This window comes from Telopea speciosissima, chromosome 8 (assembly GCF_018873765.1).
Source record: "Telopea speciosissima isolate NSW1024214 ecotype Mountain lineage chromosome 8, Tspe_v1, whole genome shotgun sequence".
Taxonomy (NCBI): domain Eukaryota; kingdom Viridiplantae; phylum Streptophyta; class Magnoliopsida; order Proteales; family Proteaceae; genus Telopea; species Telopea speciosissima.
The window spans coordinates 19,034,743-19,061,341 of NC_057923.1; the positions used below are offsets into that span (position 1 = coordinate 19,034,743).

General features: G+C 39.4%; 2 protein-coding genes across 3 annotated transcripts in view; both read left to right on the forward strand.

Annotated features, from left to right (window-relative positions):
• Positions 1-3,591: 3,591 nt before the first annotated feature.
• Positions 3,592-6,939, forward strand: LOC122670773 (protein JINGUBANG-like). Its single transcript, XM_043867753.1, has 2 exons — positions 3,592-4,352; positions 6,188-6,939. Exons 1-2 carry the CDS (start codon positions 3,600-3,602, stop codon positions 6,932-6,934), a joined length of 1,500 nt encoding a protein of 499 aa, XP_043723688.1. The 5' UTR covers positions 3,592-3,599; the 3' UTR covers positions 6,935-6,939.
• Positions 6,940-22,975: 16,036 nt separating this feature from the next.
• The window catches only part of LOC122672783 (histone deacetylase 5), a 74,047-nt gene continuing 70,423 nt past the window's right edge, over positions 22,976-26,599 (forward strand). For both annotated transcript variants that reach the window (XM_043870274.1, XM_043870275.1), the window contains exon 1: positions 22,976-23,199. In XM_043870274.1, coding sequence (XP_043726209.1) covers positions 23,036-23,199 — 164 coding nt within the window. In that variant the 5' untranslated portion in view covers positions 22,976-23,035. The remainder of the gene's footprint in view (positions 23,200-26,599) is intronic.

Sequence of the window (26,599 nt, forward strand, 5' to 3'; positions counted from 1 at the left end):
CGATGCAGACACATCGAGATCAAGCATTTTATTATAAAGGAAGATGTTCGGGATCACAAAGTTTTGATCGAACATATAGGTACCAATGATATGATTGTTGACACATTTACCAAAGAGTTTGCACCTAAAGTTTTTGTAGATCATGTAAGGAACATGGGCTTACGCAAATCATTGTGTGTTTATGATGCAGGCCCGGACCAAGGCCACTTGGACCATCGAATAATTATAAAAAGATCAGCCTGTATTCAAGCTCAAAAGTTCAAGTTCAGCTCAAGTCCTAGCACTTAAGCTTGACCCATAATGCAAATCAAGCCCATGACTAACATTTCTTAGTCTTTATTATGTAATGCAATGGTTTAATCTCAACCATAGAATCTCAATGGAAATCAACAGTTGAGATGTTGTAGGAACTTTTAGGTTTCCTTTTCCTTTGCCTATAAAAGGCCTACTTATCTTATTTGTAATAGAGCTTGAGTTTTGAATGAAAATTTCCTTGAGCATTGTGCTAGAATCATGATGAGTTCTCGGCCCTTGTGAACCTTGAAGAGTTCATTCTTTGAAACCTTGAAGAGTTTCACTCATTCCTTGAAGAGTAGAAGCTTTCTCTATTCTCTTTGTATCCTAGAAGATTTGCAAAAACATTAGAGCTGCAAACACATCCAAGAAGTTTTGTTTTCAGCCCATAACAAATCTATCTCTATCCTTCTTTTTTTGTTTTTATTTTATTTTTCAGAATTCGTGCATTAACTTCATGTGAAATTTCAAATATCCTACAGTGCTATTATTAGAAAACATTCTTCATAAACATTGTAGACCCGTGAGTCCTTGATATATAGGATTTGGAATCAGGTCAATACGACCTATATTGAGAAAGTAATGCTCATTTTAATAAGGTGCGCAGGACAAAAAATTTCTGCACATCTTATATTTGTGTTTGAACTTGTGCAACTCACTCTCCCGATCCGTTGGTTTTAGTAGCCTATCAGAGGTTACATTGGTTTAAATGTAGTTTCAGATATTACAATATAAAGTTTGATTCCAGTTAAAATTTCAATAAAGTTGTTGCCAATTTGATTTCCTTGTTATTTATTATAGTAGTGCACATTTGTCTAGAAAAACATACGCCTATAAAATCGTTAAGTAATAAAGTTTGGAATTAATTAAATTAACTATTGAGTCAATTCATAATTATTCATGGGATTAATTCTATAAAGCTTAAACTTCATTATATGATGGTTTAAGTTGAGAATGATAACTCATCGTGATACATGGAAGGGAAAAGTTAAGTATTAAGAACTTGAACTGCCATGATTTGTTAAGTTAGAATTTTCATCTTGAATGTAGAATTCTTCACTAGATTAAGATCAGTATGACCATACATCAAGTTTAGAACTTAATCATCTATTTGGCATGCGACAATTTAAGCAAGTGGGAGAATGTTGACTAATGTGGCATATAATTACCATATTGGCATAATTAATCTTGATCTTAATGTTTTAATTAAACAAGTAATGAAGTCATGTAAACTTCCACTTACTTAATATTTTGATTAGATATGTAATGAAGTCATGTAACTATCTCCGCTTCCTCAATGGGAGGAGTTATGGGAGTTTTTTTTGCTAAAGATCAACAAGGTATATATTAAGAAAATAAATGAAAAACATAGTACATCCGGCGACTATCCCTACTTGTTAAGGAGTTAAGGGAGTTATACTTGAGGTGAAGCCTTAAGTCCCTCTTTTTATATAACACTTTGTTTTGCCCCATTGAGCAGGCAAGGCTTGAAAGAAATTAAGAAAGAGATAAACTAAGAGTGGGAGACTCCAAGAGAATCTTAGAGGATTATTCTCAACATCGAGTACATGATGGCATGTTACTACGATCCACGAGGAGGTAGACCACAAAGTTTATTTTTCCGCATCTAGTACGGTCTCAAGGATTATCCTACTTCCTTACATCCTCATCTACTCCTTCTGATTGAAACAATGAGCGTTAATAGGAAATTACTTTTGCATACAATTCTTGCTCGGAGTCTGTCCATGCTACAAATGGAAGTTTCAGGTTCAAAATTCTGTTCCTTGCACTTGTATTGTGCTCGCTTTAAAAAAAAAATTACTTGTATTCCGATCGCCGCATTATAACTAGGAGGTACACTTCTTATGCCAAAACTCCTCTTCTCTAGGCCGCGCTTCCTCATATCTTTTAAAACTTCTTTCTTTCTAACTTGAGAGCTTGTCCACGAAATTGTCAAAATTTGATTAAATGGTTAAAATTTGTTCATCCTATTAATCAAGTGGCACAATAATAATATGGGTCTCTCTCTCTCAGGTTTTGCCATTCTCCACCATATTAGGCTTATTCTCACTCACTTGGGTATTTGCATCAATTCAATGACCAAGGGTGAGAGGTTTCATTTCATGAAATCTTTAGAGGCTTAAAGAAAGTGCAACAGAATTGGGTATAAAGTGTAAACCAAACAGATAAAGACCATATTGAATATTGACATAAATTTCGTAGAGATGTTCTGTTCCGACCATTGATTAGACGCTACCTACTATCCTTCTCTTTTAGCTCGATAGGAATGTATTCAGTGCTTCATTCATTGTTTCTGACTTCTTTGCCCTGACCTGTGCTCCCAGCCTGTGATTCACACAATTAAACATTTAGACCTCCCTTTTCCTTAAATTTCAAAACAAAAAGGGCAAGACGTCGCTTGGTCGTGCAGGCCCTACACCAGTATGGCGGTCAATGAGAATACATGCAAGCGCATCTACTTAGATGAAAATTTTTGTTTCACTAGGACTGGATGTTAATTTTGCACACTCGTATGTCTAGGCAAAGAAACCACACAACAATTTTCTCAAAAGAAAAAGCCCATGTGGGGATGCTTTACCATGCCTCTCACATCATGACCATATGGGCGTGCATTCACATTCTCTCTACCATACGGGTCCATTAACGATACTATGCCATAATTGATCTGTCGTCCAGATTCCCAACACTCCAACAGTGTGGGTGTGGGAAATCCTCTTCCAACCAAAAATCCCCTCCTTAGAAAGTCTCTTTGAACCTAAAGTACTCTATCCGGGAGTGTGGCCTACACAAGCACTCCCATGAGTCTATATCTCTCCTCTTCATATGAAAAGACACATCTGCCCCCTTGTTTTGAGGAGGAGAGAGATAGACACATGCGCCACACTCCTGGATAGAAAACTATTTCCCTATTTTTTATTAGGAAACGGATTTTTTGTCAGGCTGCATGGCCCCAGCACTAACACAGGTGCCAGTGCCTTATGTGAGAAAGGGGGTATGACTTTATGAGGCTCTCCCAGATAGCATTATTTTTCTCTTTTAATTATTTGCTTCTCTCATCTTAAATAAATGAAATGAAAAATAACCCTACGTACGTGGTATGTGATACGTGCACCTAGACACAAAAGAGGCAAAATGACCATCCCGCCCCATGAATAAAAACTATTGAAACGCGTAACGTCCACAAGGACCACAACCCTTTCCCTCGCAATATATATGACGAAACACTTTATTTTGTGATCTGTCCCTCCTCCAGTACTGTACTTCCCCCTCAGAGAGAGAGAGAGATGGAAACAATGGACTCCATGTCCATGGACTCAAACCCAGATGAGCCACCGCCGGAACTGGAAACAACAACCAACACCAGTGGAAGAATCATTCCGACCAAAGTACCTTCCTTCTCAGAACTACCAATATCTCCAGCTCGATTCAGCTTCGCCGGAACTGCTCCACCTTCCTCATCACCACCACTAGACTCCATAGCTGAATCTTGTACAATGACAGGGACCAGAGGGAGAGGAGAACAAGAATCAAACTCAAATCCATCCTTGTTTAGAAGCATTTCCACCAAGGAACCTTCTTTATCAAACCTCTCCTTATCCCCTGCTCGATTCAGTTTCTCTGGAACTTACCCACAACGTCTCCTCACACCCTCCCTTCCTCCTTCACCTACACCAACTATACCAAAGCTAGACAACTTCCAAGTTTCCCACAAATGCATCTCTTCCACACTGAAAAAGGATGGACGGTTACTATCCATGGGTGAATTTAACGGCGTAGTATATACCGGATCGGAGAACAACTGTATTCGGATATGGAAACTGCCTGATTACACCGAATATGGTCAGCTTAAGACCAAAGCTCACATGGTTTGTGCAATGGCGATTTCTAAAGATCGTGTTTTCGCAGCCTATGCCGATTGCAAGATTAGGGTTTGGAAACGATGTTGGGATGGTATACCAACCCATGTTCGTCTTGGTTCTATTCCTCAGATCGGAAGCTATATTCGGAACTATATCGCCGGCAAGGACAAGAAAACGGTACGAAATTATTGATTCTTTAGTGTTAATTTAGTCAATTTGGATCCACTGTTGCCGCCTGCCTGCTCGTGCAACTGGTGTACAGTCTCACACAGGCAAGGGTTAAATGACCGCCCTGAGGTATATTACTTCTTAGATATACTACTGGTCTACTACTGCTACCATTGGTTTTCCCCTCGGAAGTCCATACCTCAATTAGTTTCAGACCAGAGAGGTTGTTCATATATTTATGGCAGTTCATTAATCAATCATGAATCAGCTACTGGCTTAAATTTCTCACATTAAAGCTTGTGATGGTAACCAGCATATAACTAATTTCTTCTAGCTTCTACTAAAAAAACAAAAAACTAATATCTTCTAGCTAGTATCTTTCTTTTAAAAATAATTTTCCCTCTCTCTAGTGACTGAGACATCGATATTGGAGACGATATCGATCTTCGTGATACTGATCCGGTTCAGTCCAAAACGACCCAAATTAGTCCGTATTGGTTCATATCAGTCGGTTTTGCTCTTAGGTTTATTAAAAATTGGGGTTTTTTACGATTTTACCCTTTATCTGATACTGATAGTCTGATACTGATCCAAGATTGGCCAAGGATTTAGGATCATCCTCGACTGATACCAGTATGATCTAACAAATATCGTCGATCTGGTACTAATACCTCATTCCATGCTCTCCACCCCCGACATTGAAGAGTCTGGCCATGTACTCGTACAAGGACGGTCTTTGAGATTCCAGGTGGGTGGGCACTGGGATCCCAAGGCTGGGCTGTCCTCGGATGAGGACGTGAGCCTCACTCGGGCACTCAGCATTGAATATGTCCAAGGAGAGAGTTGGGCTCACGTTCACGTACAAGAACAACTCCCAGCTATTCAGATGGAATCTATCTATTTGGGTCTCATAAAATGGATTCCATCTGAACAGCTAGGAGCTGTTCTCGTACACTCACGTACGTGAACGTGAGTTAGACTCCAAAGAGATGCATGGGAAGAAGCAACTGTCGTGTAGACATGTAATGTTTCTCTTGTTCAGGAATGCGAAATAAAAAACAATACAAGTACGTTTATTTCCCATAAGAGATTGTATGACCCCACCCACCCTTTTTTTTTTCAAATAAATTACTTAGACCTCTCTTGTACTATGCATAATTATAGTCAACAATCCTGAGTTTACAACAATTACACTCTCTTTCCCTAAATATGAATCACTTCTTATTTTTTTGTATAATTGTTGAAGATAAAAGGAGGTGATTGGAAATAAAGCAAAGTTCAAGGGAGGTCAAAGTAATATCACCTAAAATGGATAATAATTATAATTATTGTGAACTTAAGGGTGCAAATTTATCCCTCAATCTAGGTGATTAAATTACTCTGATCTCGTTAAATTTTGCCCTATTTTCAATAAGTTCCCTTGTATCTTCTTTACTTCAATAATTACTAAGCAAGTGATATCGGGGAGCAGAGTGTAATTGTTGTAAACTCAGGCCTATTGACTATAATTAATAGGAGGGATATGGGCATCTTGCGGTGCATCGCAGTGCAGGCCTGGGAGTTCAACAGTTTTTTTTTTCTTTCTTCTTGAGTTCGGCCACGTTGGATGTTGCAACTTTCACATGTCAAGCTCTTAGACCTGCACTTTAATGCACCACAAGATTAGAACACTGCAAAGGAATTTTTTTTTTTTTCCAGTATAAGAGAGATTGGAAAATTTATTCTCTTTTTTTTTTTTTTTTCCTAGTTAAACGGGGTTTTCTCTGGATTTAATAAAGATAGAAATATTAGTAGTTTGTAAAGGAGTAAATTCAAAATAATTTGTTTGTGAATCCAATTAACAGATAAAGCATTTGGGGCCCATAACGTCGTTAGCAATTCATAAGGCAGATGACCTCCTCTACTCGGCTTCGGTAGACAAAACTGTGAAGGTATGGCGGATCTCAGATTTCAAATGCATTCAGACCATCCAAGCCCATCCTGAGCCAATCAATGCCATCGTGGTGGGCGACGACGACGGTATCCTCTACACGGCCTCCGACGACGCCACCGTTAGGGTTTGGCGGAGGAATTTCTGTGGCGGTGGTGATCGGCAACAACATGCCTTGACGGTTAGCCTTTCCGCTAAGTACTCACCGGTAAAAGCTCTGACCCTAGCCACTGATGGTGGGATCCTATATGGAGGTTGCACCGATGGGTACATACATTACTGGTTCAGGGGTTGGTTTACGGGTCAATTGCAGTATGGTGGGGCCCTCAGCGGACATAGCCATGCTGTCATGTGCCTTGCCAACGTGGCTAATTACGTGGTGAGTGGGTCAGCTGATCTGACTAGTAGAGTTTGGGTGAGGGAACGAGATGGACAGCACGTTTGTCTAGCAGTGTTGCAAGGTCACAGGGGACCTGTGAGGTGCGTGACGGCCTTTCTAAAGAACAACAAAGGTTTGGCTGAAGATGGTGAAGATCATTGCACGGTGTGTACGGGGAGCCTTGATGGGGTTCTTAAGGTGTGGCAAGTCAAGATTTCCAGCAATAAGAGTCGGAATTCTACAGGTGGAGATGGATGTAGTCAAGATTACTTTGATCTCTAGCTTATCTCCAAGTAAAAGGAATTATGGGTGGGGATTTATGATTTTTTCAATTCTTTGTGAGAGACCCTGTCATATGTGTCGTGTATGAAAACTTTCTCCTATATTTTTCTCATTTTTTTCAAATTTTTTTATTTTTTTATTTTTTTTTTGGCCTCTGACTTCCAAACATAGCATTAAAGTACGTTAAGCGGTAGGTTTCCTAAATACAATAGGGATTCAAGTTAGGTGTTTTTTAATGAAAAATTCAAGGTAGGTTGGTGGAATAGTTTTGGAAACTGAATTGTACCATAAATCAAGTGGAAAGGATTTGGACCGACCCGAACCTATTTCATCTGGTATCTAATAATTCTAATCTTTCGAGTTTGTATTCAAATTCAAATGTTGCATTCTCGTGGTTGAAGTTGGTGGGTTTCTGGTTTTCTGCCCACTCCCAACCGTGCGAGAAGTCTTGCTGTGCGCATGCTATAATTGAGACTTGATATGGTCTATCCATACAAACCCAATTAAGGCAATAACTTTAAAGAAGATGGGATACTATAATGGAAGAAAGTTCTCCATGAGGGAGTGTACCACCCACCATTAAACAGTGGGACAAAATGATCGCCCCACCCCCATTAAAAGTGGAAATCACATCTTCGATGATGTCAATACATGTGTTCTCATTGGCCCCTGCACGTGCGATCCCCCACAAAGAACACCGACCCAAAAAAGAAAAATAAAGAGAATGAGGTTAAGATGCCTTACTTATCAAAAATAAATAAAAGAGAATGGGATATCGGATATCTCGGTTTTCAATTATTGGCTCTATTTGTTTCGGTGTAAAATTTTACATGAAAATTTTTACTTTAAAGATTTTGACTTACAAAATTTTACACGTATAAAAGTTTTTCAATGCTTGTTTTTTAATGAAAATAAACATTAGAAAACTTTTCAACGTGTAACATTTCACATTTATGAAATAAAATTTACCGTATAAAATCTTACGATGAAACAAACGGAGCTCGGAACACCAGCTCAGCAATCTGTTGTATATAAGTAGCTAACTATAGTTCCCAAGTAATCACTAAATCCGATGTTTTAAAAAATTGGAGTCGAATAGATTGAATTGGTTGATTTGGATTGGAATCGGTTATTGCGACCAATTCGGCCAATTCTAACCGATTGTAGTCTATTTTAATCAGATTCTGATCGATTTCAGCTGATTCTAATTGATTTTCATTGATTGAGATCAAAATCATTACCAATGACCGATTTGACTTTTGATTTTGATTTTCATAACCCTGACTGAACCAGCTTCTTTTTAAGGACAAAACATGGAACCCTCTTCACATCCTCAATTTGTATAGCACTTGGGTATTGATGTACATAAAACTACCCACTAGGTGGATAGGCGACACGTGGATGAAGGCTAGTCAGCACAAGGGATAGGACACGATTGGAACTAATAGGTAGTTCCTTTGGCATCACGACTTCAAACCAACCCAAACCTCATCCAACAACTAACTCCCCAACTATCGCACCATTGAATTGTTATCCTCTCCCGTTACTATACGGTGCAGTAATACATTGTGCGGCGGCTGCAGAGGCCATGTGCACCATGTGGGGCGTACTGTGCCACATGGCCTTTGCAGCGCCGCACGATGCAGTACTGCATTGTGCTGTAACAGGCGAGGATAAAAATTCTGCACCATTACAATGAATATTCCTTGAATCAAGGGAAACTGAACTCCAACTCCGCCATGCACGTAGAGATACTCAACCAAAAAGGGACACCAACTACCACGACACAACAACCGTCCCTGCCACTATTACGACAATTGTTCCTCCCCCCTTTAAATAGTAAAGGGGGAACCCAGGTACAACACAGTCACTCTGACTTATTTCTATCTCTACACTCCCTCTACATTTTTTTCTGTTGTGTTGGACTGACTTAAGCATCAGAGAGTCCCCCCCTCAAATTCTACCCCGAGCCTCTCTTGTGCTCCTTTCCAATTGCAGGTCTCCATATCATCAACTTAGATTCCAATGGAAACAGATTGGTGTTGTCTATGGGAACAAAAAGGGAGACAGAGAGAGTAAGAACCACCAATCATGATGATCACAAGAAGTATGTGAGTAGCTTCAACATGGGGTGAAGGACACCAAGCCAACCCTGAACACAATCAAGGCAACCAACGCTTTGGAGGAAATCCCCCAAATCCATCACAAGTCCCTATACCTGCTCCACACAATGCCAACCATGGTGGCGGGGCCCAAGCCGAGGCACACATCGAACGTACAGACGATGTGGCCAAGAGGCCCAAAATTTGCAACAAGCCGATCTACAGGCTCCAGTAACCCAAGGGCAGTTTCTGGCCCTGCAACAGCAGTTTCATGAGTTGACTCAGGCCCACTGCCAAAACTCCAAAGCTTTGGCCCAGGCTCATTTGCACAGGATTCCACCCCCAACATCTCAAGCTCATTTGCACGAAGCTCCACCCCCTAAATCTCGGGTCAACTATGGCAGCAAACACAACAACGCTGGGTCGACCGACTAATTAGGTCGTAACCCTATAAACTGCATCACTGACGAGCAGTCAAAGCATAACGGGAACCCTGATGAGGCACTCTCCAAATGAGAACCAAAAGAACCTCGTAAAGGGGAGTTTGACAATGGAGACCTTAATAAACAGATCAAGGATCTCCAGGAGCAATTCCAAAAAGTGATGCAAAACCAAGTCGAGGCCGAGAAGTTAGTCTTCTCTAGTAAAACGTCACTTTCTAACAAAATAATGAGTGTGTCATTCCCCAAGGGATTCAAGATGCCGGCGTTCGAGTACTATGACGGCACTATTGACCCCGTGCAGCATTTGGAGGTATTCAACTCGCTAATGGGTTGTTGTGGAACCTCCGACCCTATCATGTGTCAAGCTTTCCCTACCACTCTAGAGGGAATGGCTAGAACCTGGTTCACCCATCTTGAACCGAAAATGATCAAGGTCTTCCGATACCTCAACACGTCCTTCGTTGCGGCTTTCACAAGCAGCCGAACATAAGGAAACTCCAATCAATCTGACAACTCTGAAGCAAAGAAGCAACGAGTCCTTCAAGGATTACCTAACCCACTTTAACCAAGTAAAACTAGAGATAGAAGACTTGGACCCTTCAGTGGAATATACTACCCTCCTCATGGGAATCACCAACAAGGACCTCAATTGGAACCGCTAAATGAGGTACACCATAACCAATTACGTACACTCACTCCTTCTCCCCTCGCTAAGTGAGGTACACCACAATTCCTATACGTACACTCACTCCTTCTTCCCCCGCTAAGTGAGGTACACCACAAGCACTAGTTCACACAGACAAATGCATACGATGTATAAAGCTCAGTAATTATAGTTCATGCATAATAAATCGTAAATCGTCATTTCTCAATTTTCCCTTTGTCACATCATTTCAGGCATTAGTAGCCATACTTACGTTCCATTTCATACCATTTCATGCATTAATAATCACGCATGTATTCTACTACACATAATTGTAGTTTCAATAATTTCAATACAACATCCAAATAAACGTACATATCATCATACAATTTGGGGAGAAGTCTTAACGTAAATCCAACTCACAAAATTACGCAATCGAAGATTGATTGCCCATACTTGAACATTCGAGGTTTTCAAACCACTCGTCACCTGTTGCCAAATAATTACAAACATAGGTTATAACACCTAAAGAAGCCAATGATTCCATTCTCATTGGGTTTAGCATGTCAAAACAGGCAAACTAACCAAACAAGGGTGATTCAAACTCGCCTAATTCCATACCGATCTCGTCGGTTTCCAACTAGTTTCACTACTGGCCTTGCCGACCCTCAATCTAGAAGCATCTGCCAAGCAATCTTGTGCAGACTTTGGTTCTAGAGGCAACCAGAGCCCTCCGGTTCCTTTGTCGGGTTGCTGCCAACGAGTCGGATGCGGCCTAGAACCTGCTCAAGAGAGCAGTTCAGCCTAGGGTTTTGGGGATTTTCATGGGGTTTTCACTCCAAACCAAATATAGATTAGCACAAAATCCACCATATAAAACATGTTTTAAAGCTTAAATCATACAAGGAAACCTAATCTAACCTTCAAATCAATAAATCTCACCTTGGTTTGCTCTCACCACCAAACCCTGGTCGAGAATCCCACACTCATTTTCTTTTTTCTTTTTCAAAAGCAATGCTGAAACAAGACACATTGCTAATTAAGTTACTCTATTCATATGTCAATCTCATCATCTAAAATCTAGGTCGAAAACCAAATCATTTCCATGGTGATTTTACCTCCAAATCTCTGCCAAACTCCAAATGGGTGAAGATGTATTGCTCAAATCATTCACCAAGGCTTAGATTTCGTTTTCCTCCTTCAAGTCCTAGCTAAATCTTCAATTCTTCATGGATCCTTTACCTTACAAGTATATCTTTTCCCTTTTCTCTTCTGGATTTGGCTCGTCTGCAGCCTTGCTTTGAGGGGTCATCGTGTTGCACACAAAGGTGAGCCCGCCACTTGGATAACTTTGGATCTAACAGTTAAATTCAAATTAGAAGAGAAGTTAATGAGGGGATGACCGTAAACCATGTCCAACCAAACAACCCACCCACCTGGTTTTGGTTCACTAGCATAAACCAACCCCCAAAATCTAGTCTACCCCTAAATCCCCAAATCCCAGGCGATGCTACGCACAAAAGCCCCAAATCAAACTAAAGCTTCTTCTTATCCGTCACTCTGCAACCAAATCCCTAAATCGACCCACAAAGATAGTTTTTCCTAAAATGTTGTCCATAGCTGAATTGTTCTTGTTTCCACCCAAAATGATATATTGAAGAATCAAAATTTTCTACAACTGGAAAGGGACAAGAGGCTAACATTATGCAAATAACCATGATAGAATAGTTAGACAAGTATAACATTATAAATGAATCAAACTCCCAACTCATTAGATTTTATGGTATGATGATAAAAGATTAGAAAAGCTGAGTTACAATAGAGAAGTAGATACAAGGAGATAAACTTGTAACTCTAAATAAGAAAATATTCCTAATAGATGTATATCAAGCATTTAAAGATCCAAAATGATCACTAAACCAGCATAATAACACATGGAGCTCGAAGCACAATACGGTACAGAGAAAAAGAACCAATGAAATCCAGATTGTTGGAGAAGAAATTGTGAAGAAAAGTAAGGGTTTCCCTTTGTCTTGCATGCCTATTGCAAACACTAGTGACGAAATTCGAAACCTTCATCGTGGGTTCAGAGGAAGAAGAGGTGGAGACCGACGGAGAAGAAGAACCTTCAGTTCAATTTGGAGATTTGGTTGCAAATCGACGGAGAAGAAGAAGACTTCAGTTCGATTTGGGGATTGGTTGCAGAGCGACGAAGAAGAAGAAGCTTCAGTTCGATTTGGGGCTTTTGTTGGCAACATCGCCTGGGTTTTGGGGATTTACGGGTAGACTCGATTTTGGGGGATGGTTTACGCTAGTGAAACAAAACCGGGTGGGTGGGTTGTTTGGTTGGTCACGGTCTAGGGTCATCCCCTCATTAACTTCTCTTCTAATTTGAATTTAGTTGTTAGATCCAAAGTTATCCACGTGGTGGGCTCACCTTTGTGCGCAACACGATGGCCACTTGAAGCAAGGCCGCAAACAAGCCAAATCCTTCTCTTCTTCTCCCCATTTTTATCCCTTTATTTTCTTCTCAAATCATGAGTTGAGTATTTCTCAGCTAAGCCATCATTCAACTCTTTTATATGGGTCCTCTCTAGCCCCATGTTAAGATACTAATGAACCCCCTTTAATTGGACTAACCACCACTTACAATTTCATTTAAATTGAACTCTCAATTGAATATGTTGGTTCAGCACATGGTTCAACCCATAAATTAACCTGAACCCAACAACCTTATAGCTTATGACCCTTTGATAACTTTTACTATTCACATAGTGCATAAAAGCCTATATAAATAGATACCTTAATTCTCACTCAAGTGTTAGAAAATCCTTGGGTTTTGTCAAACCTGAATCCATCCCCATACAGAGATCTAGAACACGATTGAATAAAAGAACAGGGAAACAATAAGTACCTTACACCCACGTATGTTGTCGAAGAACAATACTAAGAAAAGCTCCAAAGCTTGATTCACCCTCGATCAATAATGATTGCAATCTCCTTTAGGAGTGTCTCCCTTGGTTTGGATCTTCTCTAGTCTCCTTGCCTCACACACCCCTTACATTCTTAGTGGGAAGAACAAAGAATGAGATCAAGTGACTGTAGGGACCCTAACCTTGTATTTATAATAAATACAAAACCCTAATCCAATCCACCCTCACAATGAAAAAGACTAGTATACCCCCATTAACCTTAAAGTAGTCCTAGACTGGGTTTATGCCCATGGACCCACACCAATAGCTAGGGTATAACTAATTAAGCCCACAAATATTTACAAATATCTTACAATCTCCCACTTGGGCTACATTAATTATACACATCTCCCTACTGGCTTGGCTTGTGAGTCACATTGCAAACTATTACTTTAAAATCTTGAAACGGCTAACAAATAGACTCATGTCGAATAACAGCAGAAGATACACCTCAACATAAGGCATTCAACTTTCTGTCAGTTACAAACACAAAACTACTCACTAACTAGAATCGTAATGGGAAATTAACCGTGACAACCAACCTGTGATCACATATTCCTTGTTGTCAAGCCCTTATGGGTCCTTTACTTTGATATTAACCACCTTCCCTTGGGCAAAACGTCACAAAACTGGTTAATACCTAACTTTGGCTAAATACCGCCTTTGGCTATTACCACCATGAAACTGTGGCATTACTACCTTAAAACATTCACATATCAATAAACATACGCATACAACTACTAAATCAAGCAAACCATGCATACTCATAAACATCCATGCTCAACAAATCCAACATAAACATATATATTCATAATTTCCATGCTTCACAAACCAAGTATGCAACATAACTGTTAAGCATAATAAACAAGCTCCCATTGAACCCTCACTAATTAAACGAAAACATATAACAAACCAACAAGAAAACTGTACCAAATTCTTGAAACAACTGCTTGAATTTCTGTGTGACCCAGTATCACAAAACCTTTTAGTTTCAACACAAGTGCCTTTTGAACATAACTACCTTCTCCCATGTTCCTATTTTTTTTATCTTGATCTTATCTCCCAGGGTGTTTCTAAACATATCAAGTTTGGACAACAACCCTAAATTCTCTTCTAGGTCCATAATTTATTTTTCCTTATAGTTATTCCAATACGAGTAAGAATAGCAAAAAATATTCCCAAATATAACATTTTGCATGGAAGAAGAAGCAATTAACAAGATATTAGACATGAATAACTAGGCCAGTCAATAACACAATCAGTGCACTTACCAATAAAATCGAATTAGAGTTGCAACTGTTACTACTCCCCTATTCTTTGGGCTAGGAGTACACTGGTTCTCTTATTCACCCGTATTTACCGCGAAAGGAACAACAACTCCCTGAAATTCCATCACCTTTGGGCAGAAGAGACCCCTAGATTACCGTCCTTTCCAATATGTGTACCTTAACTTAGGTGACATCACCTTTAAGCAAATGTCACTAACACTTTGGTGTGATATACCCACACCTAATAAAACACGCCAGCAATCTTAACTAGCAAACAAGAGTTTCGACCGTACTACATTTTTCAACCTTTGGGTCAAAAAATGCATTGGTCCTCTCAATGCAACTACTGTGAGAAAGCAATGACGTTCGGAAATCTCCTCCGCCTTTGGGTGATAAGAAACCCCTAGGCCATGCTTCTCCATTTCTTGTGCATAAAAATTTCTAAACTTGGACAATGCCACCTTTGGGTGATCATTATCAACTTTGCTGTTAATATAATTGTGTATCATTGAATTACAAAAATATCACAATAAAACCAGGCATGCTACTTTTGTGGGTCCTGCCTAACTCTTTCATGACACATTGTAATCCTAACCTCTGCAGCCAAATTGGGGATTCCAAAATCCATTCACAAAATTAGCTTTGACATTAAAGTCACCTTGATACACTCAAGTACCTCAAACCCCAAAACTGGGACACCCGCTGCCTATCGTTATTAAAAACAAAATTTGAGAAAACTGAGTCAAATAAAGACAAAATCACCAAAACATATCCTTAAAGGTGTCAACAGTACCCAAACAAGGTACCCAAAAATACTTCTTTGAAAATCGGACACATCGATCCAAACCGGAGCTCAATCTGATGCTCCACGCCCATTATACCATGCACTCAAGATTATTGGAAAACATAAAAAATGCCAAAACAATGGTCTCTGATTACCTAAGATATGTTGAATTGCATATCAAAACGAATAGTACGAAAAAACAGACATATCAGAAAAAAACCGCACCTCAAAATTCATCCAAACGAACCCACACAGGCCATTGGAAGTTTCTGGTTCATAAACAAAACCAAAACCGGTTCAAACTAAAGTCTTTGGTTCAAACCAAACTGCAATCAGTCCGGTCCAATCTAGGTCAGGAAATTGGGCCGCCGGGTCTGGCAAACGAGTCAAAATTTTGTGCCTCCGGGTCGGTTAACTTTGACAGGGTCAATGGTCAAGGAATCTTTGACCTGGTCACTTTGACTGGGTCCGGGTTTCTTTGACCCGGGTCGGGTCCCTCTCTGATCGGGTCAAACGTGACCCACAAGTAAGTCCACTGACGTCATCGTGACGTTAGACCTACGACTTCATGATGACGTCAGAATCGTTTCCTTTTTTTTTTTTTTTTTTTAAACCTTGCCGGTGAGTGTGTTACACCTGTACCCAAAATACACCCTAATATCCCGGGTCAAATTGAACTTTTACAGCCGGGTGATGCCACGATGCCAATGGTCAACACCTGAGACCTTGGATTGCAATAGTCAAGGAGGAAAGCTCAAACCCGAGACTTGTATCTACCCCTTGAGGGGCGATTGGACCACACCATGGGTAAAACTTGAACCCTAAATTTTAAGTATACATATCCCCTTTGGAGTCCTGAAAGTGTGGGTCAAAGCCCCGCCACTTCCCTTGTGATTTTGGGCCCTTACCGCAGCAACGGAGTCATGAACGAACTCATAAGACTGGTTCCGTTCGTGGATTCGTCCGTGCTGTTTCTGTCCCTTTGTTGTCTTTTCATATGGGACCTACATCCCTGTGTTCCAAACACATGATTAAGTCATCGAACAAGATGAACCCCCACTCTTACCTTCTCTTGGATTGTTGGGCCATAAAAGTGGGCCCATAAGACATAATTAAAATAAATAATGATTTCTCTTACTTAGCTTGGGCCAAACAAGCCCTAAAACTAAATTACCTTTTTAAGATCTTAGGCTAAGCCAAACGTGCCCTAACTAATTGGACCTAATAGGGTTTGTAACCTTAGCCAAACAGGCCTTAAGGCCCAACATGAATATAAGAGATTCTTGGCTTTGGGGGACCTAGGCAAACAAGACCTAAGGCCCATTTCTTTTTATAAAAGGAGGGTTCAGCTCTAAACTCTCCCATTTCTCCCCCTCCAAGCCAAACTGTGTAAGGAGAAGAAGAAGCAAGGAAGAGGAATGAGAGGGGAAGGAAGAAAAAGGAAGGGGAAGCAAGAGGAGTCTTGTTGTCCGGACAAGGATTGAAGAAAAGAAGAAAAAGGGAAGAAGGAGAGAGGAGAGGGTGGATCTTCAAGGCTAGCTGAAGTTGGGGTTTGAGCTCCACTCACCTAGGTATGTTTCCATCTTCTGGTATCTCTCCCTTCTCCATTTATTCTTGGGTTTAGGTAGGTTTTACTAAGGAAGAATTGACCTAGGGTTCCATTTGGGACTCAAGGTGGAGCTTAGCCTTTAATGGGATTCCATTAATGAAGATCAATCCCTAATGTTAGCTCCACCTAGTTAATATACAGTCATTGTTGTTGTTCTATGGTTTTCCAAACCCTAAACCCTATATTGGACCAAAAGGAGTTAGATCCTTGTGTGATCTTAGACCCATGAGGTGGGACTAGGTTCTAGTGACCCTAGGAAGGCTTATGACTCCCCTCTATGACCATGAGGGCCATGTGAACCCTAGGTTCCAAGATGGGAAAGAAAATCCTAATAAATCTCGAAAAGAACCTCGACGGATGCACGAACGGATCCAGCATCATGGTTTTGTCCGTAAATTCGTATAGTGTATTTTGGTGAATGGTTTGAGCGGAGCTAGGAACGGATTCACCTACTGGTTCCCTCCGTGGTTCCGTTCCCTCTCGAGAATGTCTTAGGGATCGAACGGATGCAGGAACAGATTTATGTGGAGGTTCCATCCGTGAATCCGTCCCCCTTATTTTGACCTTTTGGCCTAAATAGGGCCAGGGACGAACTCACTCTGTTGCTTCCGTCCGTGAGTCTGTCTATGCTGTCTTGTTTGAAACCCAACTTTAACCTTGGGAGCATAACATAGGACCCTCTATACATATTTTAACACTTGCTCTCGCGTCTTTAGGCTACCCAACTTGTTGGAAAGAATGCGCATCGGTGAGATTCATGTCAACCATGTCGGGTGATACCTGAATTAGGTGAGCGGGTTCTGGGTGACTGTTTGGGTTTGCTATTTACTAAATATTTATTATCATGCCATTATATGATAAATAAGCATGTCGCATCATTGCATCTGTTATCTTGATTGTGAATAGATTGATTGTGGATCTTTGGATTGTTTCATTATTGTATTGGGTTACGATGTCGGGTATACCGGTACCGGAACCCCAAGAATGTTTATGAAATTTATTGATTCTCATCCTGCTCTGTATGTGCTATGTCGTGCTGGTACCCGGGTACTAGATGGAATGGGACGTTGATGCACCTGGAATACCTCTCGGGACGATAGGACTTGCATATAGTATATCTGTGGTTAGAATTTTGTTCCCTTATGCTACGACCCTTACCAACAGGGGTTTATGTGTTGGGTAGTCAAAGCACCTATTGCCTGTGGGGGAGAGAGGCTAGGTTAGGGGTAGTAATGGCTATCGGGGTCTGCCAATGGGTGGTCTTGGTGGCTTCGACCGACGTAAGCTCCCTTGTGATAACTGGAGTTTCATTATGGCGATAAGTTAAGTGACCCACAGTGTCTCCTGAATTATCATAGTAGCATATACCTGACTTAGAATTGTGTGCTAGGTGGAAAATGAATTTAACATGTGCATGCATCACGAACTGTTTGATATTGTGTATTTGTGTGTATGTGCATTCTCCTTTGTTCTCTCACTAGCTTGTGGATCTAACCCCGTTACACAACCTCTTTTTAGTTGTTATGCAGGCAATCTCTTGATGTGCTCCTTTTGATGTGAATCGAGTGGAGCCAGTGACTTGGACTTGGATGTCGATGTACACTCAAGAACGATGCCCCTGGGGCGTGATTTAAATCTTTACTTTCATAATCATCTTTAGTCTTATACGAACTCCATGTATAAATTGATGGAATTTATTTGGTGATTACGAAAAGTAGTAGCTACAGTATATGCTATCATTAGAGGACGGACACCATGTAATATTAAATTTTAAAATGATTTACGCTTCCGCTGACTTCAATCTCTTTTTGGAATAAATTATTCCATTAGTTTACGCTCTCTGACACTATCATGTTTTTTATATTGGGTATAGGTTGTGGATCGGGACACTGTATCTGTGAGCCTAGTAGTATTGGGATGACACTTGTCGTCCCAGTCACCCTTTTTTCTTGTAATATATCCTTTATTGGGATGGGGGCGTGACAGAGTGGATCTCATTCGCCACTTTGGCCGGTGCGTGGCGGTATGTCCGACCGTCGGCGGTGGCGATACATCCACTAAAACGCTCGTCTCTCCAAGCCCTTCAACCCAGTATAAAAATATTAACTTTTCTCCGGTGAAAAATTCTGGCAACGCCCAAAAACAGTACGGGTTCGCCGTAAATCCGACCAAAAATCCGTTCTTTGTCTTTGAAAAATCAATTCATGTTCTTAAACAAACAACCAATCAATTCTAGGTCTGTATGGATGGCTCTGATACCACTTGTTAGAAAATCCTTGGGTTTTGTCAAACCCGAATCCATCCCCATACAGAGATCCAAAACACGATTGAATAAAAGAACAGGGAAATAATAAGTACCTTGCACCCATGTATGTTGTCGAAGAACAATACTAAGAAAAGCTCCAAACCTTGATTCACCCTCAATCAATAATGATAGCAATCTCCTTTAGGAGTGCCTCCCTCGGTTTGGATCTTCTCCAGTCTCCTTGCCTCACACACCCCTCATATTCTTAGTGGGAAGAACAGAGAATGAGATCAAGTAACTGCAGGGACCCTAACCTTATATTTATAATAAATACAAAATCTTAATCCAATCCACCCCCCCCCCACAATGAAAAAGACCAGTATACCCCCATTAACCTTAAAGTAGTCTCAGGCCGGGTTTATGCCCATGGACCCATACCAATAGCTAGGGTATAATTAATTAAGCCCACAAATATTTAAAAATATCTTACATCATGATCATAGTATATATTATTATCATTAAATCTTATAAATAATAGGACCTATGTCACAAACAATAAATTAATATTCCACATGTTTTTATACCCATTTTATATGAACATACTTAAAATTAAGAATATGCCCTTATTAAAATAATACTATAAGCATAAACAAAAAAGGAGATAAAACATTGTATACAATCAGTAAGGAACAAATATTATTAAGACTTCCACATGGAGATGCCTCATGGATGCGCTGCCAAATGCAAATCAGTTTCAAAGGTGACATATTCATGTAGTCTCTGCTAACAGTCTTTGTTGGGTGGGTCTTGAGAATAGAAATAAGATTTTCTTTGAGTGTGGCTTCACATCCCAGGTATGGAGTGACATTTTCCAGCTTTGCTCATTCCTTCGTCGATTTACCAATAACGTAATTTCAGAGGCTACTTGGGTTTCTAAATAATTCAAGAATAATGATCTCAACGGTCTTATTGGTAGACAGGTTCCCGATGTTGTACTATCCCTTTTTCATAGGCGAGCGTCTATCAATTCCCTTTGTTAGCTGATATGTGTGGTATGCAGATATCTTGATTTTTTTTGGCTTTGTTTGTTGTTGGTGTGGTCTCAGCTCCCTGTATGCTTGGGTTGAGGAGGCCCTCCTTTGGGTTTTTGGCTTCAGCTTATTTCTTGTATATTCCCTCTTTTCTCTTCCTTTTATAAATTGATATTATCTATCAAAAAAAGACTTCCACAATATATTAAGATATGCATGAACTTCAGTTATAATATATAGCATATCCTACCTTGACATCCAAGACCCCTCAAATCTCATATGACCATCGCAAAAGAGTAATCTTTAAACTTCTTTGTCTCCTATAAAACATCAAAATTTTAGAGTTAAAATTTGAGAAATTGCAACTTGAAAGTGACAAGAGATGCCGGCCAAGCTCGTTGAAGGACTTAGGATAGGCAACTGTGTTGATTGGCCTCAAGACTTAAAAGATGAATGATATTTTTCATTGAGCATGTTTTCATTGTTAATTTAAAATGCCATGCATGGCAATTTATATATGTCCATAGATATATTATATTTTAGATTTAATTATTCTTGAATGAAGCATGTTTATGGTATGATTTCCTCATGTATACATGATTTGCTTTATTGATGTGACATTATTCTTCTCACTGGGCTAGTTGAGCTCACCCTTCACTATTTATGATTCTTTACAAAGCCCGATCATGTACAGTATCGAAGTGTGGTGTGCAAATTTGGAGGTAGAAGAAGCTTTATAGCGCCTCCAAGTAAGAGTATGTGGATTGAAGACGAAATAGACCTTTCAAGCAACAAAATCAACAAGTCCTGCGGAGCCTAACATGAACGATCGCTTTCTGTTAGTGTTAGTAAGATGTGGATACGATCCTTAGAATTGACTGCTATGAGTCCATTCGCAACGCACATTGAGTGATTGCCAAGCGGCTTTTGCACCTTAGAATGAAAGCAACATCAATCCAAAGTCGGTAATATTTGATCATCATGTGTTATATGTCAGTACTTTGAAGTTGTAATACAGTGATACAGTGACTTTGAATACGTAGAGTTATGTAAATACTTTGGAGGTGATACAATGAACTGAACATCTACATTTTGTGTAAATAGAAAGATAGAATGTGTTGTAACAATTCGATCCTATAAATTATTAGATGCCATCACATGTTTTTAAACTTAGTTATCCACAATAGTATGTAAGTGAGAGGCAAGAAACCAACCAATATCAATCTGTGACCCGTGAAGGTCAACGCCATACATTTTATTCGGATTTGGGGCGTGACAAGATCAACGGAAATTTAGGAGTTTTAAATTAATAGGACAAAAATAGAGAAACTTTGTCAAAATAAGATTTTTTTTTTTTTAGAATTATAAAAGAAATTTAGGGTAAGTTAAATATAGTAAGGGAAGTTGTTTTTTGTCCACGAGTGTGGCCTACGCAGGTCTTTCTCACACCTCTTCCAATAAAAGGAAAAGAAGGCAAAGATGTTATATCATAAGGGGTAAAGGAGCTTCTTCTTTTTTTTTTTCTTTTTTTTTTTTTAATTTTTATGTGAAAAAGAAATATATTAAACAAGGATTAAAATTGTACATCATCGTCCGGATGATATATAATCCTATGGTCTAAAATCGCCTGAAAAGCTAAACCAGATAACCAAAAGATTACAGATTTATCCACAATCCAGTTCTAGGTAGTAACTTCCTGTACAAGGGTATTTATGTGAAATCATAAAGGGAGAATATGCCACAACCAGGTCACCTTATCTGGTTTAGGAAGAAAAATGAGCACAACTTTAGTAGAAACTTGAATTTCCTTTACACTGAACTTCATTGTTGTTGTTTGTTACTTTGCTCCACTCTTTTGAGAATAGCCCTTGTTGCGTCAAGAAATCGCTCAGCAGTCCTTCGAGTGCCATAACTTGCAAAAGACCCTGGTGTGACAAAGGAGAACCGGTGTGGCTCCGGCCTAGGACTCTCCTATGCCTAAGTTAGATCTCTCTGAGCAAACAGATGAATAATAGTATTCAATATGAGTTAAGATGTCCCCTGATGGGGCTGTGTACCTTGCATTTTATAGTAGTGTCTAGCGGTGTGGAGAGTCCCAGTTGATGTAGAGTGTTTGCCGTAGGTGATAAAGTCCCAGAGTAGCAGGGCTTATCCTGATTGGTTGTCTTCCCGAGAGATATAGTGTCCTTGATAGACTAGGTAGTTGTCTTCCCGGGAGATGTAGTGTCCTGTAGACTAGGTGTGCCTTCCTTAGAGACTGGTGTCTGTAGTGCCTTCCTAGGTTGTTGCCTTCCTAGAGACGTGGTGTCTTTGGAAATTGCCTTCCTGTGGGACGTAGTGTCCGAGTGGCCTTAGTAATCTTGATGGATAGACTCATCTACGTGGTAGATGGAGTTCATGGTGTATGAGTCTGTTCACTCCACGTGACTCGATAGGCGGTGGCCTAGAGTCCTTGGCGACGTTGTCTTGTTGATGGTGATCCGAGGGAGCTTGTGCTTGGAGTTGACGTGTGTGGGCACGACGTGTGCCGTGGACGTCATGCCAAAGTCTGGGTCCGTGCCCACAATCCGCGCCCGAGGTGCCCATGCTGGGTTGGGTCAAATCCTTACTTGGTTCTTCATTTTTGGGTTCTTGTCCTGAACCGGTCTTCCTTATTGGATTTGGACACGTGGCGACCCCTGATTGGTTGGTGAGAATTTGGGCTCATCATTTGCCCCCCACTTAGATTCCAAATCATGGTGCGCTGTCATATATTTAAAAATAGCATTTCGGAAACATAGTAAATCGGATTCCAAAATATTTCCCTCCAAAAGATGATTGAAAAAGAAAAAAAAAATTAAGAAAGGAAAAGTGGATCTATAGACTATAAATCCCAAATAATCCCAAATATCTAGTCACAGAAAATGACTTTTTACCATTTGATGATATAATTAAAATTAGGGACTAATTAGCTCGTTCGTCTTCTCCTCTCCTTCGAGGTCTTAGTTCTCTGCAACTCTTAGCTATGGAGGAGGAATCTGAGAAGAACCATCACCAGCCTCGAGTGGGTCTTGTCTACGATGAGAGAATGTGTACGCATTCAACCCCAGACGGAGAAGATCATCCTGAAAATCCTCTTCGAATCAAGGCGATATGGGAAAAGCTTCAATTTGCCGGAATTCCTCAGAGGTACTAATTCTGCTTATGCTCCTTTGAGCTACGATTTTGCTTCTCCTTCAAACAAAACCCTAGTTCAGTTTTTTCTTCTCTGTTGTGCTGAGATAAATGTCTTCACGGGAGATGTTCTTGTAATAATCTTTGTATTGTCATTCCTCTTCTTCTTTTTCTTTTTTTTAATACCGATTGTTATAGCTTTGAAAATTGACAGTCGTGGATTGTGATGGACTCACGAGTTAATTCCTAGTTTGTGGGTATTAAATTGCTGTCAGTTCTTGGGGGAAAGTATTCTGGGATCTTGCAGATGATGAAAGTAGGATAAAATTACTTGTTTAAATTCGTTTGAAGTTATGATGTTTTAATGCGTTCACTTGGAACTCTTTGTCTAATTTATGTTGTGGAAAGTCAAAAGTTCATGTAACAAGAACCAAACTGGAATTTTTAGATACTGGTTTTAATTTGAAATCGTTTACAATTTTTTTTTCATCGATGGTTTTTTCTTATTTCTTCCGTTTATTTCTCTTTCTTGTTTTAATTTGAAATCGTTTACAAGATTTTTTCCTCGATTAATTTTGTTCTTTCTTCCATTTATTTTCTCGTTTTTTAGCAATAGGCTATGCCTTTGAGAATCCAAAGACCTCCCCCCCCCCCAAAAAAAAAAAAAAAAAAAAAAGAAGGAAAAAAAAGAAGAAGATAATACATTGATATATATGGGGCATTTATATGAAATCATATTTTGAACATTTTTTTTTTTGCTTCATAAATTAAAGAAGGAAATATTTAAAAAGAGAAATACTAAAAAATAGCAAACTTAATATAAACTAAGTTTTAACAAATATTAATAATTGCAAATCAAATTAATCTGGATTTGTTTACGCCCAAAAATTCCTTTATTGCACGCAGCAGCTGAATCCATATTAGATACCCAATCACAACCTTGGAAATGCTAAAGATTCTCCATTTTACATATCTCCAAATTCCCTTGAAGACCTCATAAAAGCATCTTCCAAGAATATGACCTTTGAGATCAAAGGCAATGTGCAACAAATGGGTACAGACAGACACAGACAACTGTAGCAGCTTTGTTCTTGATAAATGTCAATGATGCGATGTGATTTCCTCTTCCTTAATTTTTTTTTTTTTGGGGGGGGGGGGTTGTGATTATAATCCTCTTTCCTCCTCTATAATAATCTGAATTTGAAGTATGGGGAAAAAAACTATTTATAAGATAGCCAAAGTGAGAAAAGATGACCAGAGATTTAGACCATGTTAGATGTATCAAAAGTGAAGATGGCAGAATAATAAAGGATGAAGATGTTTGAGTTTAAAATAATACCGCAAGCGTACGGATCAATCATGGTTACGGGTTGAACACAAGGCGGTGATTAATCCAATTTCCACTTAGGCAGAGCACCCCAATTAATGGTTTAGTGATCTAAACTAATTAAATGAACTAAAACTAATTAAAAAATCAAAAACAGAAAACTACGATTAACGAAGAACTAATAAAATTAAATAAAATAGAAGCACTTAGTTGGTTAACGAAGTTGCACAACCCCAATGAAGATGATTCTATCACTTGAATCCCATCACTCAAATTCGCCGCATCCGATAACGAAGAACCAAATTACAAAAGTGTTAAATAAAAATTACACATGATCTTAGGGATGGGGAAATAAAAATTATCCTAACAATGATTCTAAAAATTAAAATTACATATGATAAACCTAGTTACATAAGAGATCTAAACTAAAAATCAAAATAAGAGGAAGATGAGAGAATCGGGTATGGGAAGATAGAATTCTGCTGTTCTATAAGAAAAAGAACTAAAACCTAAACTAAATCCAACGAATTGAGAGGAGGTGCTGCTGCTGTTAAAGAGAACTAAGAATATAAAATTAACAATCGGGAATGGGAAGAGAGAGTTGTCTAAAACTTCAATTAAAACCAACAAACTGAAGAGAAAAAAAACCGAAACTAGAAGCTTGTTGTTCGTCACATGAAAAAGAACTAAAAAAAAACAAAGACCAAAAGAAGAAATATAAAAACCAAAACTCTCAGGGAGAAGGGCTTTTGCTGTTCTCTTGTAGTTCGTCCTCCCTTCTCTCCTAAAACCGTTCATGCCCTCTCTCTTATCTTCACGGTTCTATCTTTACAAAGGGAATAAAACTCCCAATTAGAAACAACCACCAGAACCGTGGTTAACTCCCTACCCAATTACAACTCCTTAAAATCTCGGATCCGAGAAAAACAAATAAAGAACTACTTAACTACCCAAACCAGGTTTCCTAATAAAGCCGAGTTAACATGTGAGAATGGGACTTCAAATCAATTCTTGATCTTCAACTTAGAGTAGGAGTCTTGCACAAATCGTCGCATACACCACCTTGACCTAGTGTTATCACATGAGAAAGAGAGTGAGAGATTTCCCCCCTTTTTTTTTGTATTCTATTCTTTCATCATAAATGTCAACCTCACTAAAAATCATTTTTGGGCTATATCTTTCTATCCTGGGCCCGGATGGACCCAGCCCGAGAATTAAAGTTGCACCATTTTAAATTCTAGACGATATGAGCCCAATATCCAATATTTCCCGAAAGATTCCTAATTTGCCAAAATTACCATTATTCCCCTATGCTTGATGTTTCTCTCTCTTCTTCTCTAAACTCGAATCGGCTCGTAATCAAGTGACTTTCGACGCTACGCATTGGAAAGATAACCCGGCTGAATTCTTCAACCTTGTAACTTGGCGCTTGGCGGTCTAATTAGACATGTATTCTCCACTTTGACCAAAATGTCCCTAAACTTCAAAAATGACAGTAAATACCCGAGTAGCACTGTTCTTAGAATAAAATGAAAGTAAATAATGCATTAAAATGAGGTATAAAATATGCCTAATAGAATTCGCAGGGGCCAGCCCGGGTCCCAGATAATATTCGGTGTAAAAAAAAAAATTAAAAAAAATAATAGAAGACATTAAAGAGAGGTGGAAGGAGTACTTCTGCGGGCTTTTTAATGAAGACTCCTTGAGTGATAGAGTTGTGGAGAGTGACATTTTGCATAAGGACACCTCTTCACGTAGATATATATGCAGAATTAGGTTGTTTGAAGTAAAAGAAGCTATAAGAAAGATGAAAGTCGGCAAAGCTCCAGGCCCGGACAAGATCCCAATTGAACTAGGGAAGAATGTAGGTTTTTGTGGTCTATCTTGGCTAACCAAGTTGTTTAATAAGATTATGACCACTAGGAAAATGCCAGATGAATGGAGAAGCATTGTGGTACCAATTTACATAAACAAAGGAGATAGTCAGAATTGTAATAACTATAGAGGCATAAAGGTAATGAGTCATACAATGAAGCTATGGGAGAGGGATGTTGAAACATACCTGAGAAAGGAGAACTATTATTTTGG